The 15855-nt window shown below is 39.9% G+C and overlaps 1 protein-coding gene across 2 annotated transcripts; it reads left to right on the top strand.

Moving 5' to 3' along the window:
- The first annotated feature begins 2763 nt into the window (after positions 1–2763).
- Positions 2764–15855, top strand: LOC128357444 (microtubule-associated protein RP/EB family member 1-like). 2 transcript variants are annotated; one of them, XM_053317796.1, is made up of 8 exons: positions 2764–2955; positions 6297–6427; positions 9159–9304; positions 13632–13833; positions 13926–14035; positions 14181–14333; positions 15132–15170; positions 15648–15855. In XM_053317796.1, exons 2-8 carry the CDS (start codon positions 6307–6309, stop codon positions 15690–15692), a joined length of 816 nt encoding a protein of 271 aa, XP_053173771.1. In that variant the 5' UTR covers positions 2764–2955; positions 6297–6306; the 3' UTR covers positions 15693–15855. The 2 variants fall into 2 exon arrangements, with proteins under 2 accessions (XP_053173771.1, XP_053173772.1); XM_053317797.1 differs by lacking the exon at positions 15132–15170.

Genomic DNA, 15855 nt, shown 5'->3' with positions numbered 1-15855 from the left:
TCTTCCTTCTTTCCTCCCCATTACCTTCCTTCTTTCCTCTGCCCTTCTTTCCTTCCGTCCTCCCTTCCTCACATGACACATTTACTGTCTTTTTAACCTTCCTTTCCTTCCTCCCTCCTACCTACCTTCCTTCCTTCCTTCTTTCCTCTGTCCTTCCTTCACTCCCTCCTTTTCTTCCTCCCTCCTACCTTCCTTCCTTCCTTCTCTCCTCCTTCCTCCCTTCCTTCCTGCCTCCCTCCCTCTCTCCTTCCTTCCTTCCTTCCTCCCTCCTACCTTCCTTCCTTCCTTCTCTCCTCCTTCCTCCCTTCCTTCCTTCCTCCCTCCCTCCCTTCTTCCTCCCTTCCTTCTTTGACTTGAGCTTACAGCTTCATTCATTTAGTTGTGATCTTAAGGTGATAAGCGGTTGTGATATGAAGCTGTAAACAGAAGGGCCTTCCTGCACATGCTCAGTAGCGTCTGCCTACTACCTTCCTTCTTTCCTCTGTCCTTCTTTCCTTCCTTCCTCCCTTCCTCTTTTCCTTTCTCCCTCCCTCCCTCCTTTCCTTCCTTCCCTCTTCCCTTCCTTCTTTCCTCCCCATTACCTTCCTTCCTCCCTTCCTCTTTTCCTTTCTCCCTCCATTCCTTCCTTCCTTCCTTCCTTCCTTCCTCCCTTCCTTCCTTCTTTCCTTTCCTCCCGTCCTTCCTTCCTTCCCTCCTTTCCTTCCTTCCTCCCTTCCTTCCTCCCTCCCTCCCTCCCTCCTTTTCTTTCTTCCTTCCTTCCTCCCTCCTTTCCTTCCTTCCTTCCTCCCTTCCTTCCTTGACTTGAGGACAACAGGAAGGTTAATAGTTTTTGGACAATAACAGCGCTCTACTGCAAACACACCATACTTGTAAGTAAAGTGAGTTAATTGTTGATTTGGATCTGCACGTTAGACTTGTTGGTAGTATGAAGAGTTCACGGCCTTCCCCTTTAAACCGTCCACCTGTTGGAGTTTAAACACACTGCCTACGAGACAGAAACCAGCAACACATGTCTGCTTGGACAGCTGAAAAAAGATCGCAGCTAAAAAGTAGAAGAATGAACTGTTTGGGGGTCTTTGGGTTTATCTCATCAGTACCAGTATAAGCTGCTGGTTTGTATCAACAGTATTTAACTTGAAATTATGACCCCATATCCTGAGATTACATGTCTTTTAATTTTAGATTCTTAACCGTTTTTATTGATGAATGAATTGTCGTTTTCACATGATCAGTGTTAAAAAGAGATATTTGTTTCATTGTGAGACCACTGTGATATTTTACTCAGTTCTTTTTCCTTTTTTTTATATATTTGGGGTGCAAAGTGTGAATCATGATGAACTGCTTGAATCATGTTACTGGGCAGGGGAAAAAAACTACTTTGACACAAAACTGTTAATTTTTCATGAACTTAAAAAATATGATATTCTGTACAATATTTATGCTCACATTTTTTTTTAAAGAAAAAAGATGTTTGTATCTATTATTAACTCTTCTCTTTTTCCCCTTTTTGTATTTTTTTCTTTGGTGGTTGGTGTTTTTAAACTCAGGGAAGTAGGAAGTTATTGAGTGTGTGTGTGTGTGTGTGTGTGTGTGTGTGTGTGTGTGTGTGTGTGTGTGTGTGTGTGTGTGTGTGTGTGTGTGTGTGTGTGTGTGTGTGTGTGTGTGTGTCGGGTCTGTGTGCACTGCCACTTTTACACCCCTTTAAAAAAAAAACCCCCGCTATGGACACAAAGCTCCTCAAAAGTCTTTTAAGCCGTTTATAGTGCTAAATGATAACGAAGCCATACTGATGATCAGTTATCTGCTGCCTGATAATCAATAATCATGTTTTCATCTATGAATGCTTTAAACGTATGAATGAATCTGTTACCTAAAGATGATCATCCAGTAAACTCAGATTAATCCTCTCCACTGATTTTAAAAAGTAGCTTTAGAAGAAACTTTACTTTGTTAATTCAACTGAATTTTACTAATGAATTTCAATATTGTGTCTTTTTGGTTTTGTATCTAACTGTACTGTCATTTTTAACCCAACCTGAGCTATAACAGAAGTCTGCATTGACCATGATATCAAATGTTTTTATAATAGTTTACTGATTGTTTTTTTTTTTTTTAATGGCTGATGATTGTGTTGTGAATATGGCTTGTGTACAGTATTTTTGATTTTATGAAAAGTGACTATCATCATCATCTCTGTACTGTAGCTGACTGTTTTTTTAATGATAGATTTTTTTAATGAGGGAAACATTTTTACATTAAATAACTGAAAGTAGATCAGTGCTCTGTGTTTAACCTTTTGTTTCTGTATAATTGGGCATTTGATTAAATGGAAATTGATATTTTTTTGTACTCTGAAGTGTTGACAAGACCAATTAAAATAAAGAATAATTTAAACTCACGTCCTGTATCTGACTTTTGTCATCTGCTGTTTTTAATTTAGAAGAGTTACCAGTTTATAGAGGTCAAGTTAAAAAAAAAGTGGATATTAAATATGTCCCATGCCAGAATCGATTTTTTAAGGAAGAAAGGAAATAAGGAAGGAATGAAAGAAGGAATGAAAGAAGGAATGAAGAAAGGAAGGAAGGGAGGAGGAAGGAAGAAAGGAAAGAAGGAAGCAAGAAGGAAAGGAAGGTGGGCCGGATCGGACCCCTCGGCGGGCCGGTTCTGGCCCGCGGGCCTCATGTTTGACCTCCCTGCTCTCGTCTAAGGCGTTACCCCGGCTGCCCTGACGTCATAAGCCCTTTTCCTTCCGCTGCCGGCAGAGTGAACGTGAACTGCCCGACAAGGAAAAAAAGCAGAAGTGGCTGAAACGTCGATAAAAAAAACGAGCCACAGATTTATTTTTGAAGGGTGTGTGCGTTTTTATATGACACACAGTTAAAAGCCGAGAGAAAGAAAACGACAACACATCATCTTCAAAGTGCAGGAACTGTGAAAAGCGAAATCCGACACAAGGTGGGTTTTTTTTTTTTTACCGGCTGTCGGTGCCGTGTTTAATTCACCGGCTAATGCTACGATGTTAGCCCAGCGACATGGAGCCATAACCGGGATGAGCCTGTTCCATTCCCCTGGTTAAACCCGACCGTTATGGAGCGAAGCTTTTCGAACGTTATAAAGAAATTGCTGCAATAACTGAGCAACGGGCGGTTTCTAATAGCAACGAGCGTGTCGTGTTAACGGTCACAAGCTAACCGAAGCTAACAGAGGGGGGGTGTTGCTTGGTGAGTTCAGGGCGGGGAAACCTGTCTTAAAGCCCGGATAAAGGAGGCTTCAATACCCGATGGAAAACCCCAGAGCTAACATCGGTCGCTAAACGAGCATTATGAAGCTAATAAATGTCCCGCGGTAATCTTTAATCGGTCATATAGTTCAATATGAATGATTAGCATCTTAGCTAAGCTAAGTTGCATACAGTTCAATATGAATGGTTAGCATCGGAGCTAAGCTAAGATGCATTCAGTTCAAAATGAATGGTTAGAATTGAAGCTAAGCTAAGATGCTAACGGGGGCCTAACCGTTAGTTGTTAACGGCTGTCAGCAGATATATTAATATAAATAGAGGCGGTTCAACTATTGGGTTAATTCGTTATTATATCGATTAAAATGGAGATTATTTAATTCCTAGATTAAAAAGACAGGTTAACATTTGTATTATCTTGTCTTAGACAATATTTAAGGTTCTAAATAATCATGAGAACACGCGTTTCATGCTGTAATTATTCCACCTGTTCACACTGACTGGTTTAAGACGTCAGTGGGAAAAAGGTGCATTTACCCTTAAAATTAATGTTTTTAAAAAATGTGAGAAAGTGCTCACCACAGTGTTTCAGAGTCATTATCAGTAAGGGTGGGTATCATTTAAAAAAATTATGATATCAGTACCAATCTAAGTACCCTTAAAGTGATATTCATACTAGTCCAGTATTTAAAGATAACTATTACTTTATTTTATTGTCATTGTACAGATCATACAACGAAATTTAGGTGTGCTGAAGACTGCACTCGTATATCAAAATAATAAATAAAATAGAAATAGTTAAGAATAAATAAAATGCATCCATCCATCACTCATATACTCTTCACAGACAACAGACCACAGACCAGACACTCATTCATTCCAGCGTTAAAATGGGATTTAAAAAGTGCTCATAGATATTATTGCACAATGTTTTAACACATTATTGCATATTTTGTTGTGTGTTCTGGGGGTTTGCTTTCAGGTCAGAGTTCATTATGGTGATGGCTTTGGGATAAAAACTCACCTCTCCTTCACATCTTAATGACTTTTCACACAAAACATGCATTTTGAAAGGTGTCAAATTGTTAAATGCCAACAAAAAATGCTCAAAATTAGCACTTTGGTCACAGCATACATCACACACACTTATAAGTCTGTGCATGTGCATAGACGTGTGCTCTGGCAAATAAGTCATGAATGTGTGCTTACATACTGTTCAGGAGACAAAATGTTCAAAATGCTCCAAAGTCAACAAAACACTAGAATACTAATACTTATTTGGCCAGTGTCATTTTACACTAGGAAGTCAGTCCTCAACATTTCGTTTCATTTTGATAAATTTCAGCACTTCTCCCTTCTCTGGGGCAAGGCATGCACTTTCATGACTGATTGTGTCCCCAGCAGTGGAGAATAGACTGACGTATGTAATGATATAGTCATATTTTCTAGCTCTGGTTGCAAGAAGGTTCGATTGCAGGTATTGTTTGACGGGAGACGTTTCAATACTACTTGATATCGACATATTTTGGTTGTATTGCGTACTGATACCCAGCCTTACTTATTGGTTTAATCCAGTATTGGCCTTAATGGGCTTGTTTGTTTCACTCATTTGTCTGAACACCAAATGGGTAAAAAGTTTTATTCAATAAAACATCAATACAGAATCACTTGATATACAATCTGCTCATATGATTAAATACGCTCTCTCTCACATGACTGAATGTTTACAGTGAAATAGCTCAGCAGGATCAGATTGTTCTGCGCACCCAAAATACAATACTTGACCACTTCTTTTTTTAATATTTGTTAAGGGAACTGTTTGTCCTTTAAAGCCCCTTCAGCTATTACATTCATCTGTTGAGGAAATAACTGAGCCTGGCCCGACCTGGAGAAGAGCCACGATAAGGACTGTGGATCAGAGTTTCTACTGTAACCAGAGACTATCATTACACATATGTACTGTTTGTAAGATTATAGTCCACACATGATGACTTCCTGCTTTACTGCTCCACCAGTAAAATACGACTGCGGTTCCACTCGTCGTTTAAATATTGTTTATCACAGAGTATTGTTTTGGTTGCCAGCATTTTGGGGTGTGACTACAGTCATGTGTTCAGTTTAAAACTATGTGTTGAAGGGTGGGTGCAACACTTTCCCCTGTCAAACAGCCAGAGATGACGCTGTATTAGGTTTCTACATGCAAGCAAATCCACAGTGAGATGTAAACTTGGACGCCCCAAAATCAGTGGCTCAGACGTGATCATGTGATTATATTACCATAAATATAAAAGCAGTATATTTGTTTTTGTCCTAGTTAAATCATTTAAAGGAACAATTTATCTGATTAACTTCAATGAATTGTGTGATTCTGTGGCTGATACACATAAAAACAGCTCAAGCGATAAATAAACCAGCAAGCGATGAGACATAAAATACATTATGGGTAAAAAAAGAGAGTAAAGCCGCTGCATTTGAACGCACCGCCATCTCAAGGGAGGAATAAACTGCTTTTTTAGGGGTGCAAATGACAGCTGTATACCTCATGTTTTATTATTTACATGGTTAATTGATTAGTTTGGTCCATAAAATGTCAAAAAAAAATAGTGAAAAATATAAATCGTAGTTTCACAAAACCCAAGATGATATCCTCAAATGTCTCGTTTAGTCCCCACCAAAAATCCATAACCCAAAAATATTCAGTTTTCTGTCAGAGGAGAAAAGAAACTAGAAAATGTTCACATTTGAGAAGCTGGAATCAGAGAATTTGGAAATGTATCAATTAAATTCAGTCAAATTAGTTGGCAATTAATTTAGTCTAATTTAATTTCCAGTAAATCGACTAATCATTGCAGCTCTGGTTTCTTTGCTTTAAGAAGTTAATGTGATTTTTAACTTTAACTTTTAAAGCAAGAAATGCTCAGTAATGATGACACAGCACATGAAGGATGCAAATGATCTCACAGACACCAGTTGTAACCAGTGAGATGACATCATCATGTCACCGGCGTCTGATGTAAATGTCTCATGGTCTCCTCCTCCTCCTCTTCTGTGTTTCCAGGTGACCAACGATGGCTGTAAACGTGTACTCAACCTCGGTGACCAGTGACAACTTGAGTCGTCATGATATGCTGGTCTGGATCAACGAGTCTCTACAGATGAACCTCACCAAGATAGAAATGTTGTGTTCAGGTGAGAATTGTGCAGTGGGTTTTCTCAGATGTCGTGTCTGTGTCATCCGTGCTGACGCTGGAAGAAGGGCAAAGTGTCGGCACGCTAGACATTTAGCATGACTGTGTGACTGCGGGTCAGACGTCGCTGAAGCTGAACTATTACATCACTATGAGAGTCTTTTTTTTATTTTATGAGCCAATACATTTTATTCCATCAAAGATAAGCTGGATATCAGTTCACCTTTTACACACAGTGTGGTCATGTTTTACTGTGGTGGATCTTCTGGTTTTGAATAGTAAACAGATGAAAGAGATCCAGCTTTAGTACGTCAGCTTTAGTGTCTTTATAGATTATAAGTTAGCCGACTGTCAGCAAGTTCATACAGTAATGTTTACCAGACTTTATGATCGCTGCCCCATGACAGGTCAATTGTTGTTTAATTTAATTTAAGATTTATTTGGCAGGGACAGCACCCATCAGTCACTATATTGGTTCACACTAGGACTGGGCGATATGGGCAGAATCAAATACCTGGATATAGAGATGATTATCAATGCTTTAACAAAATATATACACATTGAGATTTTGGATAAGTAATCATCAGTAATGTGGATATAATGACTCAGTGGGTAAAAACAGATACTAGAAGAGTCAGAAAAGCTCAGAAAATTACATATTTAAAGGCAACACTTACAAAATCTCAAAATCTAACACTATATCTATAAAATATCAATTCATTGCCCAAGCCCTGGTTCACACTACAATGTAAATGAGAGTTAGTCAAGAGGTCAACAACTCAACCAAGGATATAAAAATAGAAGAGAAAAGCATTTAAAATAAACTTTATGAGCTATAAACCACACACCATTAATACAAACAGTGAGTTAAAGCATAAAAAACATAAAACTCTTTCTTGGCAGTAGATAAGTTGTCGGAGGCCAGTAGGAAAATGTTGCCTTCTTCCATGAATCCTATCGCCTGCTGTCTTTGAATATGATGTTAATATCTTTTTTTAGTTTGCTTCACACCTGCCTGCCTGTGTGAGCATGTGTTGCACCGCTGTAGATTTTACTGTCTGGCATTGTGTGTTGTTTTTAAAAGTGTGTAATTTAAAAGGTGTGTCGAAGAAGCAGAGGACGCTGACGCAGCTCGCATTAATCCCTCGTGGACAGATTTATCTCCAGTCAAAGAGTTACCATTCAAAAAGAAATATTTAGTAGCGCTGCACGAACAATGAAAAGATTAAAGAGAGAGAGAGAGAGGGACATTAGTTTTACTCTCTTCAGATAATTGAGAATCATTTTCATCTGCAGCTTTTTTAATGTATGAACACTGAAACATGCACCCAAGGCCATTTATTTCAATCTCTAAAAACTGAGCTGCACTTCATCACAAAACCAAAACCTGATGAGACAAGAACAGAGTTTAACTATCGGTCATAATACAGTAGATTAAGATTCCTGTTATTAGAAAATGAAGTTTAAATGTTCAGATCAGCAGAGTTCCTGTAGAATTTAAGGTCTTAAAGAGTCTTGTTCTTTAATTATAGTAGGTCTTATATTTTGAGGTGATGCCTGGTTACATGAGGAGAATAATAATACATATATACATCGACTCTGTGAGTGTGAGAACTTGTTCTTTTAGAGCAGAGGTGTAAAACTCATTTTCATTCAAGGGCCACATACAGGCCAATTTGATCTCATGTGGGCCAGATCATTAAAGATGGAGGGAGGGAAGGAAGGAAGGAAGGAAATAAGAAGGGAAGGAAGGAAAGACGGGCAAAAGGAAGGAGGGAAGAAAGGTAGGAAGGAGAGATAGTGAAGGACAGACAGACAGAAGGGAGGGAGGAAGGAAGGACAGATGTAAGGAAGGAACGGAGGGAGGAAGGAAGGACAGATGTAAGGAAGGACAGAAGGAAGGAACGAAGAAAGGAAAAAGGGAAGGAAGGACAAGAACACAGGATGCCAAGTGGGCCGGATCACACCCTTTGGCGGGCCGAACCTGGCCCCCGGGCCGCATGTTTGACACCCCTGGTTTAGAGTGTCAACAAAATTAACAATCTATGTAAATTGAGATTAAAAATTTTAAAAAGCTTTTTTGCACAATGTAACAGTGGGACACAATCAATCACATTACATATATTGTTCTATAGAGCAGAATAGAAAGCTTTATTGTCATTATATATTAGATATGAGATTACATGTGCCACTCAGATTACAAACACATGCTAACCAGATAAAAATATGATACTAAAAAAGATGACATGGACACAAAAACATCACAGTTAATATTTATTTCTATCAGATTGATTTCATGCATAAAGTTTAGCTTGAATATGAATTCATTTAAGTTATAAAGGGTTTTACATTTTTTGCTGTTCCGGTCTTTAAAAGGCATTAAATTAGATTTGAAGAAGTGTGCAGCAGCAGCTCTGAGAGCAGAAAACAAGCTTAAAGCAGACAGCCGACTCTCAGCTGCAGCTCACCGGCCAACAATATGAAGAACTGGAGCTACACAACCAGCGTGGGAAGAAAAGAGGTTTAAAAAATGACCTGAAGCTGTCAGACACGATTTATGAGTGAATTAACTTTTAATTAAACAAAAGAAAACAAAGTCTGTCTGTGTCACTTCAAGTCAGATCTATTTATATTTACAGACACAAGGCCCCCCCCCCCCCCCCACATTTCCTCGTCAAACTTGTTCTCTAATTTTCTTTCTTTCTTTTTTGTTTTTTGTTTCTTTTCCTCAGGTGCTGCCTACTGCCAGTTCATGGACATGCTGTTCCCCAACTCTGTGCCTCTGAAGAAAGTCAAATTTGGTGCCAAACTGGAGCACGAGTACATCCACAACTTCAAGCTCCTGCAGGTCTCCTTTAAAAAGATGGGAGTCGACAAAGTGAGTGATGATCTGAGTTCACTGCAGTCAGCTACAAATTACACACTGTGACCCACATACGTGCACAAAGTCAGGACATATATGAAGTCATTTCTGATAGTAGGAGACGGTTTGCTGTGTGTGTGTGTGTGTGTGTGTGTGTGTGTGTGTTGAGCTAAACTCCTCCTCCTCCACTAAACTCATATGCTTAATGTTATTAAAGACCAGTACAGCTGCGTCATGCTTCCAGCTACAGTGATAAGAGTCTGCAAGTTGGTTTCTGTACAAAATGTCCAAATACTGATATTTAGATTAACATCATTTCAATAGTAAGTCAACACTTCTGCTAATCTCTGTGGTGAACGCTGCATTTCCTTTTTGCTGTTTCACAATAATAAGAAAAAAAACAACTTCTTGGTGAGTAGAGAGGAAAAAAACCCCAAGCAGCTGCAGGAAGTGTCTGGCATCCTTACAGCTGTACAGAGACTGTGTTTTTACAGCTCTACAAATAAGACAACATGAATAATGTTGCTGGATTATTGAGGATTAGTGAGCCCTCGATTTAGATTACTGGTCAAACCGCCCCCTCTCTTTCCTGTGGTGGAGAAAAAACTTCTACTCACATACTTTTGTGTCACTGCGGTGTTTCCAATACATTGATTTATTTGTGGAGGCCGACCGCAGTATCAACACTGAGAGCCACATATTGATTTTCTTCTTCTTTTCCTCCCTTTCTTTCTTTTTTTTTTTAAAAGGGAAAAGTCTTTTCACTCCTCGTCTCACTCTCTGTCTCCCACAAACCCATCTGTAGGTAGATAGATGGGTAAGTAGATGGATGGGTAGGTAGGTAGATAGATAAGTGGGGTATATAGATGGGAAGGAAGATAGGTAGGTGGGTAGGTAGATGATGGGTAGGTAGATAAGTGGGGTATATAGATGGGAAGGAAGATAGGTAGGTAGGTAGGTGGGTGGGTAGGTAGATGATGGGTAGGTAGATAAGTGGGGTAGGTAGGTAGGTAGGTAGGTAGGTAGGTAGGTGGGTGGGTAGGTAGATAAGTGGGGTATATAGATGGGAAGGAAGATAGGTAGGTAGGTAGGTAGGTGGGTAGGTAGGTAGATGATGGGTAGGTAGATAAGTGGGGTAGGTAGGTAGGTAGGTGGGTAGGTAGATAAGTGGGGTATATAGATGGGAAGGTAGGTAGGTAGATAAGTGTGGGGTATATAGATGGGAGGGTAGGTAGGTAGGTAGGTGGGTGGGTAGGTAGATAAGTGGGGTATATAGATGGGAGGGTAGGTAGGTAGGTAGATAAGTGGGGTATATAGATGGGAGGGTAGGTAGGTAGGTAGATAGGTGGGGTATATAGATGGGAGGGTAGGTAGATAGAGAGATAGATAGATGGATGGATCGATACATAGATGTATGGGTAGGTAGATGGGTAAGTAGGTATATAGATGGGAAGGAAGGAATGTAGATAGATAGACAGTCTATTGTCTCCTTTGGGGAAATTTGTTTAGGATTTTGCAAAGTTAGATCCCTCTACAAATATTGGCACAACAGCAGCACATAAGACAATAAATATAAACGGTACACAAACAAACTCACTAAAGCACCAGTCTGTTAAAGTTTGTACTCATCAGTAAACATTGAATTGTCGCCCACTCTTGCTTTGACCTCCTATTTATTTGAAGTTCTTTAATAAGGAAGAAATGAGTTTTTAAAATGACTGAGCTCAAACCTCTGAGCTGTGTATGCTAACAGCTCCTACTGGACTATAATGACACTGCTCAGTATCTTCATCACCGTGTGAACCAGACACATCTACACCTCACTGATTAAATAACTCATCTCCTCTCTGTACACACATCATCATGCTCAGGAGGAACAGCTGTTGGTTCTGCACTTTAATATCAGTCACATGTGGACTGAGTCTGCAGAACTATGATAGTTTTATGTATGGAGACTGCAGCTGTCAGCACGTTGTGGAAATCATGAATATTTTAACATGTAAAAAAGTAGAAAGAAATTTAGATCTATAAAGTCTGCTTAACAACCCTCCTACAAGAGCAAGAAGCAACATGTTATAATAAAAATAATAATAATTTATAGAGCACTTTTCAAAATCAAAGTGCTTCATGAGGCAGCAAAATACGTTTTAAAAAAGAACAAATAGACAAACCGTCTTTAAAGTAGATAAAAATCAATTCAAGAAAAAAATCAAACTCAAATGAAATGATGAAAGGCTCTTCAATAAAAGCTTCCAGATTGATCCGACATGATTCCCTCCTGACCTCGGCTTTGACCCCTGATGTCTCTGCTTGGCTGTTAAAACAGAGAAGTAGGAGCAGTATTAAGAGTAACTTCACTATTTGTCTTCCCGTCATCGTCTCTGAACCAGCTGAGCTGCCTCTGCTGATCCTCATGAGTCACTTAGTTTTTTTAGTCAGCTCGTCTGTCCCTATTCAGGATCCAGTTCCCTCTGTAATGTCTTCATCTGTCCCACGGTAATGAGACACCACAAAAATCAAGCCTTAGTCAGCCTGTTATCATCTGTTTGTTCTGATACAACCTTTTTAAATTTAGCTGCTTATTCTTCTTCTTGACCATAAAAGCTTTCTAATCCAAAATAAACACTTAGTGAGCACTTGTTTCAGATGTGGACACTTTATAATCTGTTGTCAAAAGGCCGAGACAGATTATAAAAGGCGGGACAGACGCTGCTGTGATTCATCATTAGTTTCCCGCTTGCAGCAGCAGCTTGCAGGTCTGTTGACAAAGCGCCTATAATTTATTCATGGAGCTGACTTCCTTTCTGTCGTCCATTTGGTTTATCTCATCCCTCTATGTCTCCGTCTCCGCGTCGTCTGAAACACACACACACACACACACACACAGATATTAGAGTGTGCAGAAGTAGACGGGGAGAAGGAAGGACGGACGGACGGAGGAATTCGCAGCAGTTCAGGGTCATAATCCCCGGCTTTGTGTCTGCGGAGTGGACTTTGCCCCCATTCATGCTTTGTGAGTGCGTATTGTCTGAGGATGGCAGCTTCCTCCACTGCTGAGTAATTAGGTTTACTGCTGAGCCCCTCACTGTTCCTCACTGTTCCTCCCAGCGGCTCAGGCTCCGACCAGCATCATGTTTAATGTATGTGCCAGTAAAAGAAGACCGGACCGGATCTTTACTGGGCAGAAATCCTCCTCCGCCCATTAGTGCTGCTCCCTAATAACCCACCCAGCATATTCATTATTATACCATCGATGAGAAGAGTCCTCGTCCAAAAAGAACGTCAATCAGGAGCTCCACTTTATAAAAATGAGGTCAGAAGCTCGTTACGACTGAACCGAGCACTAAAGGACAGATACAGGAAGTGGTGACACACCCCCCCCCCCCCCGACCGAGGTGACCAGATGACTTCATCACTCAGTCAGTGACTCCCATAAACAGAAGCACCAGTCTCGTCGGGAAGTATCTGTCGGCCTCGGTACATTTCCTGTCCGGACACTGTTAAAAATGAGACAGAACGAACCCACAGGACAGAAAACAGGGTTCAGTCTCCTCGCTGGTTGTTCTGGTGCTCGTTGTCGTTAACAGGTGGCTCGCTTCGTTAGTGCGTTAATAAAATGAATATTTTAAAGGGTTATTATTCTCTTGATGTGAATATATTTCTGCTTTCTTTGCTCCTCTGTGATGATGGTCGGAATATCTTTTGGTTTGTGGACATTTGAGGACGTGATCTTTTGGCTTTTTGATCAGTTGTTTGATCCATAATTGATTGAATTGAGAAAATGATGAATGAAAAATAATCATTAGCAGCAGCTGTAGAGTAGTATGTAGATTTAAAGCACCAAGTCAAATATTTGTTCAGGTTCCTAATTGTTTGATTTTATTGTACATTTTTATTTTATTTGTTTATATGTTGAATTGAGAAAAATATAGATTACTTGATTTATTAATTGAGAGAAAATTAACTATTATAATAATTGTAGCAGACGACTCTCAAGTAAAGCAATTGTACTGTTTCCATCTTAGCTGTGAGGATTTAAAATGGATAAAATAATTATTAGATGCATCTGTAATGATGATGATGATGATAATAATAAGCTTAATTTACTGTAGAAAACTGTAGAAATTGTGTTATGGGTCAGCTCAGTGTATCTGAAACCTGTATTAAAAAAAAAAAAAGTGGTAAAGTGGTAAACTAATGCATTGGTCTGACAGCAATATTGAAAATGTTAAATTGATATTGAGCCCAGATATTCCTTTTATTATTTACATTAAATGAACATGAATGTTTGGAGCACAGACAGAAACAGGAACATGACACCTGGTCTTCATTGTGCTTTCAGATCATTCCAGTAGATAAACTGGTGAAGGGGAAGTTCCAGGACAACTTTGAGTTCGTCCAGTGGTTTAAGAAATTCTTCGATGCCAACTACGACGGAAAGGACTACGACCCTGTTGAGGCGAGGCAGGGACAGGACGCAATGCCCCCAACCAACACCGCCACCTCCGCCTTCAACAAACCCCCGAAAAAAGTCCTCAGTCAAGGTGAGAACCGCGAGCAGCGAACCACCGGGTCAAACTCTTCTGTGTCACGCTAGTTTCTTCTTCTAATCACTTCCTGTTACTCGTCCTTTCAGCTCCTCAGAGGCCACCCGTTGCCAAGGTAGCACCCAAGATGGCTCCCGGCAGCGCGAGGAAGCCGGGTATGGGAGGAGCTGACGAGGAGAGGGCGGAGCTCCTGAACGAGGTCAGTGCACCATCACCCGTCAAAATAAACTTCACCAATAAACACTTTAAATAGATTAAACAGCTTTTTCATCATCAGATCAGCTGATTTGTGTCGTCTTGTCACCATGGAGATAAAACTTAATTTTTCCCCCCTCCTTCCCCAGATGGAGGTCCTGAAAACCACCATTCAGGACATCGAGAAGGAGAGAGACTTTTATTTTGGTAAGCTGCGGAACATCGAGCTGATTTGTCAGGAGAAGGAAGGCGAGGGCGACCCGACACTGCAGAGGATCGTCGACATCCTCTACGCCACAGACGTGAGTCATCCTCGCTTTAACACCAAGTTTAATCTATAAATGTAATTAACCAACAACTAACTGATGGATTACTAATTCCTCTGTTCTGTAGATCTCATTGATTTACTAAAACTATAAAGCTTTACATACTGTTCATATTCCTTTATCATTAGTGCCAAATGTCAACCTTTTAAATTCTTTAGATTTGACATTATTATAATTAAAATACACTCACAGTCACACTTTATTATGATCTCCTTCAAAATAAAAGCACAGCAGGCTTAATTATTTCTGTTAATTTATTTATTTTTAAGTGAAGGATGCAACGACATTTGAATATCAGGCTTCACTATAACCTTTAACTCTATGTGCAAAAATGTACCAGCTGCACAAAAATACAATATGTTTCTAATATATTTCCATTTTTTGGACGTTCTGGGCCACTTCAGGAAAAGCATTAAGCATTTTAAGGTTTAAATGATTAAATTAATTATGTTTTTAATTGCTTTGTGAACAGTATGTAAGGGTTAAAAACTCATCACACAGTTGCACTGGGTGAGATGTTCCTACATTACTGTAAACACACACTCTAGTTTATTTTCACTCACACACACACACACACACACTCACACACACACACACTCTGTCCTGCAGCCAGAAATACTCACCAGAGCACCAAATGTAGATTCATCTGCAGCTGAAAATAATCCCTGAGTCACTAATTCCTCCTGTTGTCTAAACACTAGCTATCAGCTGTTCTGATGATTTATCATTTTTAAATTAACGTTTTTATTTCTGGGGGTGTTTTTGTGCTTTCAGCAGGAAGCAGCAGACTTGCCGCTGAGAGCAACAGACGAAGTTAGAACAATTTTGAATTTTATCTTTTCATTTTACTTTCTTTACACTAAGTCAAATTTTAAAATATTTCCAGTCACTTTTTATAGCCTGGTGTTCGTCGCTCTGCAGCAGATTAAAACACATGTGCTGTTCACAACAACTGCTGCAGCCGCCATGTTGGATTCCTGCAGAGGAATGGCATGCAGCTCACTCAGGCCTTCACTGCTGGAGACAGCTGACTGCAGCACTTTTATATTATTATTATTATTATTATTATTATTATTATTATTACTATTATACTACATACACACTACTAAGGAAGATTAAGACACATAATCTCAGGCGGGTCAAAGAAACCAGAAAATCTCCATATGTGAGAATCTGACATCAGCGGCTGGCAGCTAATCCACTACTTGTTAAACTCATGAGTGACATCACAGAGGTGTGTGTGTGTGTGTGGTCATGTGACGTTATATATGTGTGTGTGTGTGTCTGCAGGAGGGCTTCGTGATACCGGACGCTGAGGAGCAGGAGGAGTTTTAATAATCCGGACTGCGAGCAGCTTCTTCAAAGTCCTGGTCTCACTTCCACACTTCGAGATCCTTCCTCAAGCCAAGAAGCCTGTTTGGTTTTATATCCAACACCAAACCTGATTTCGACTTGTGGTCCAACCCCCCCCCCCCGCCCCCCTTTACCCCCTCTCCCC

Source organism: Scomber japonicus, chromosome 4, assembly GCF_027409825.1.
Source record: "Scomber japonicus isolate fScoJap1 chromosome 4, fScoJap1.pri, whole genome shotgun sequence".
In the NCBI taxonomy this organism is placed as follows: Eukaryota; Metazoa; Chordata; class Actinopteri; order Scombriformes; family Scombridae; genus Scomber; species Scomber japonicus.
Note: the sequence above shows the minus strand (reverse complement) of the source record. Positions and strands in the feature narration are given on the sequence as shown.

Bases quoted from the DNA above. Each gene is read 5' to 3' on its own strand.
- LOC128357444 (XM_053317796.1), top strand. From the start codon at position 6,307: ATGGCTGTAAACGTGTACTCAACCTCGGTGACCAGTGACAACTTGAGT. The intron at 6,428-9,158 runs GTGAGAATTGTG...TCTTTTCCTCAG, and splicing joins GATAGAAATGTTGTGTTCAG to GTGCTGCCTACTGCCAGTTC. The intron at 9,305-13,631 runs GTGAGTGATGAT...TTGTGCTTTCAG, and splicing joins AAAAGATGGGAGTCGACAAA to ATCATTCCAGTAGATAAACT.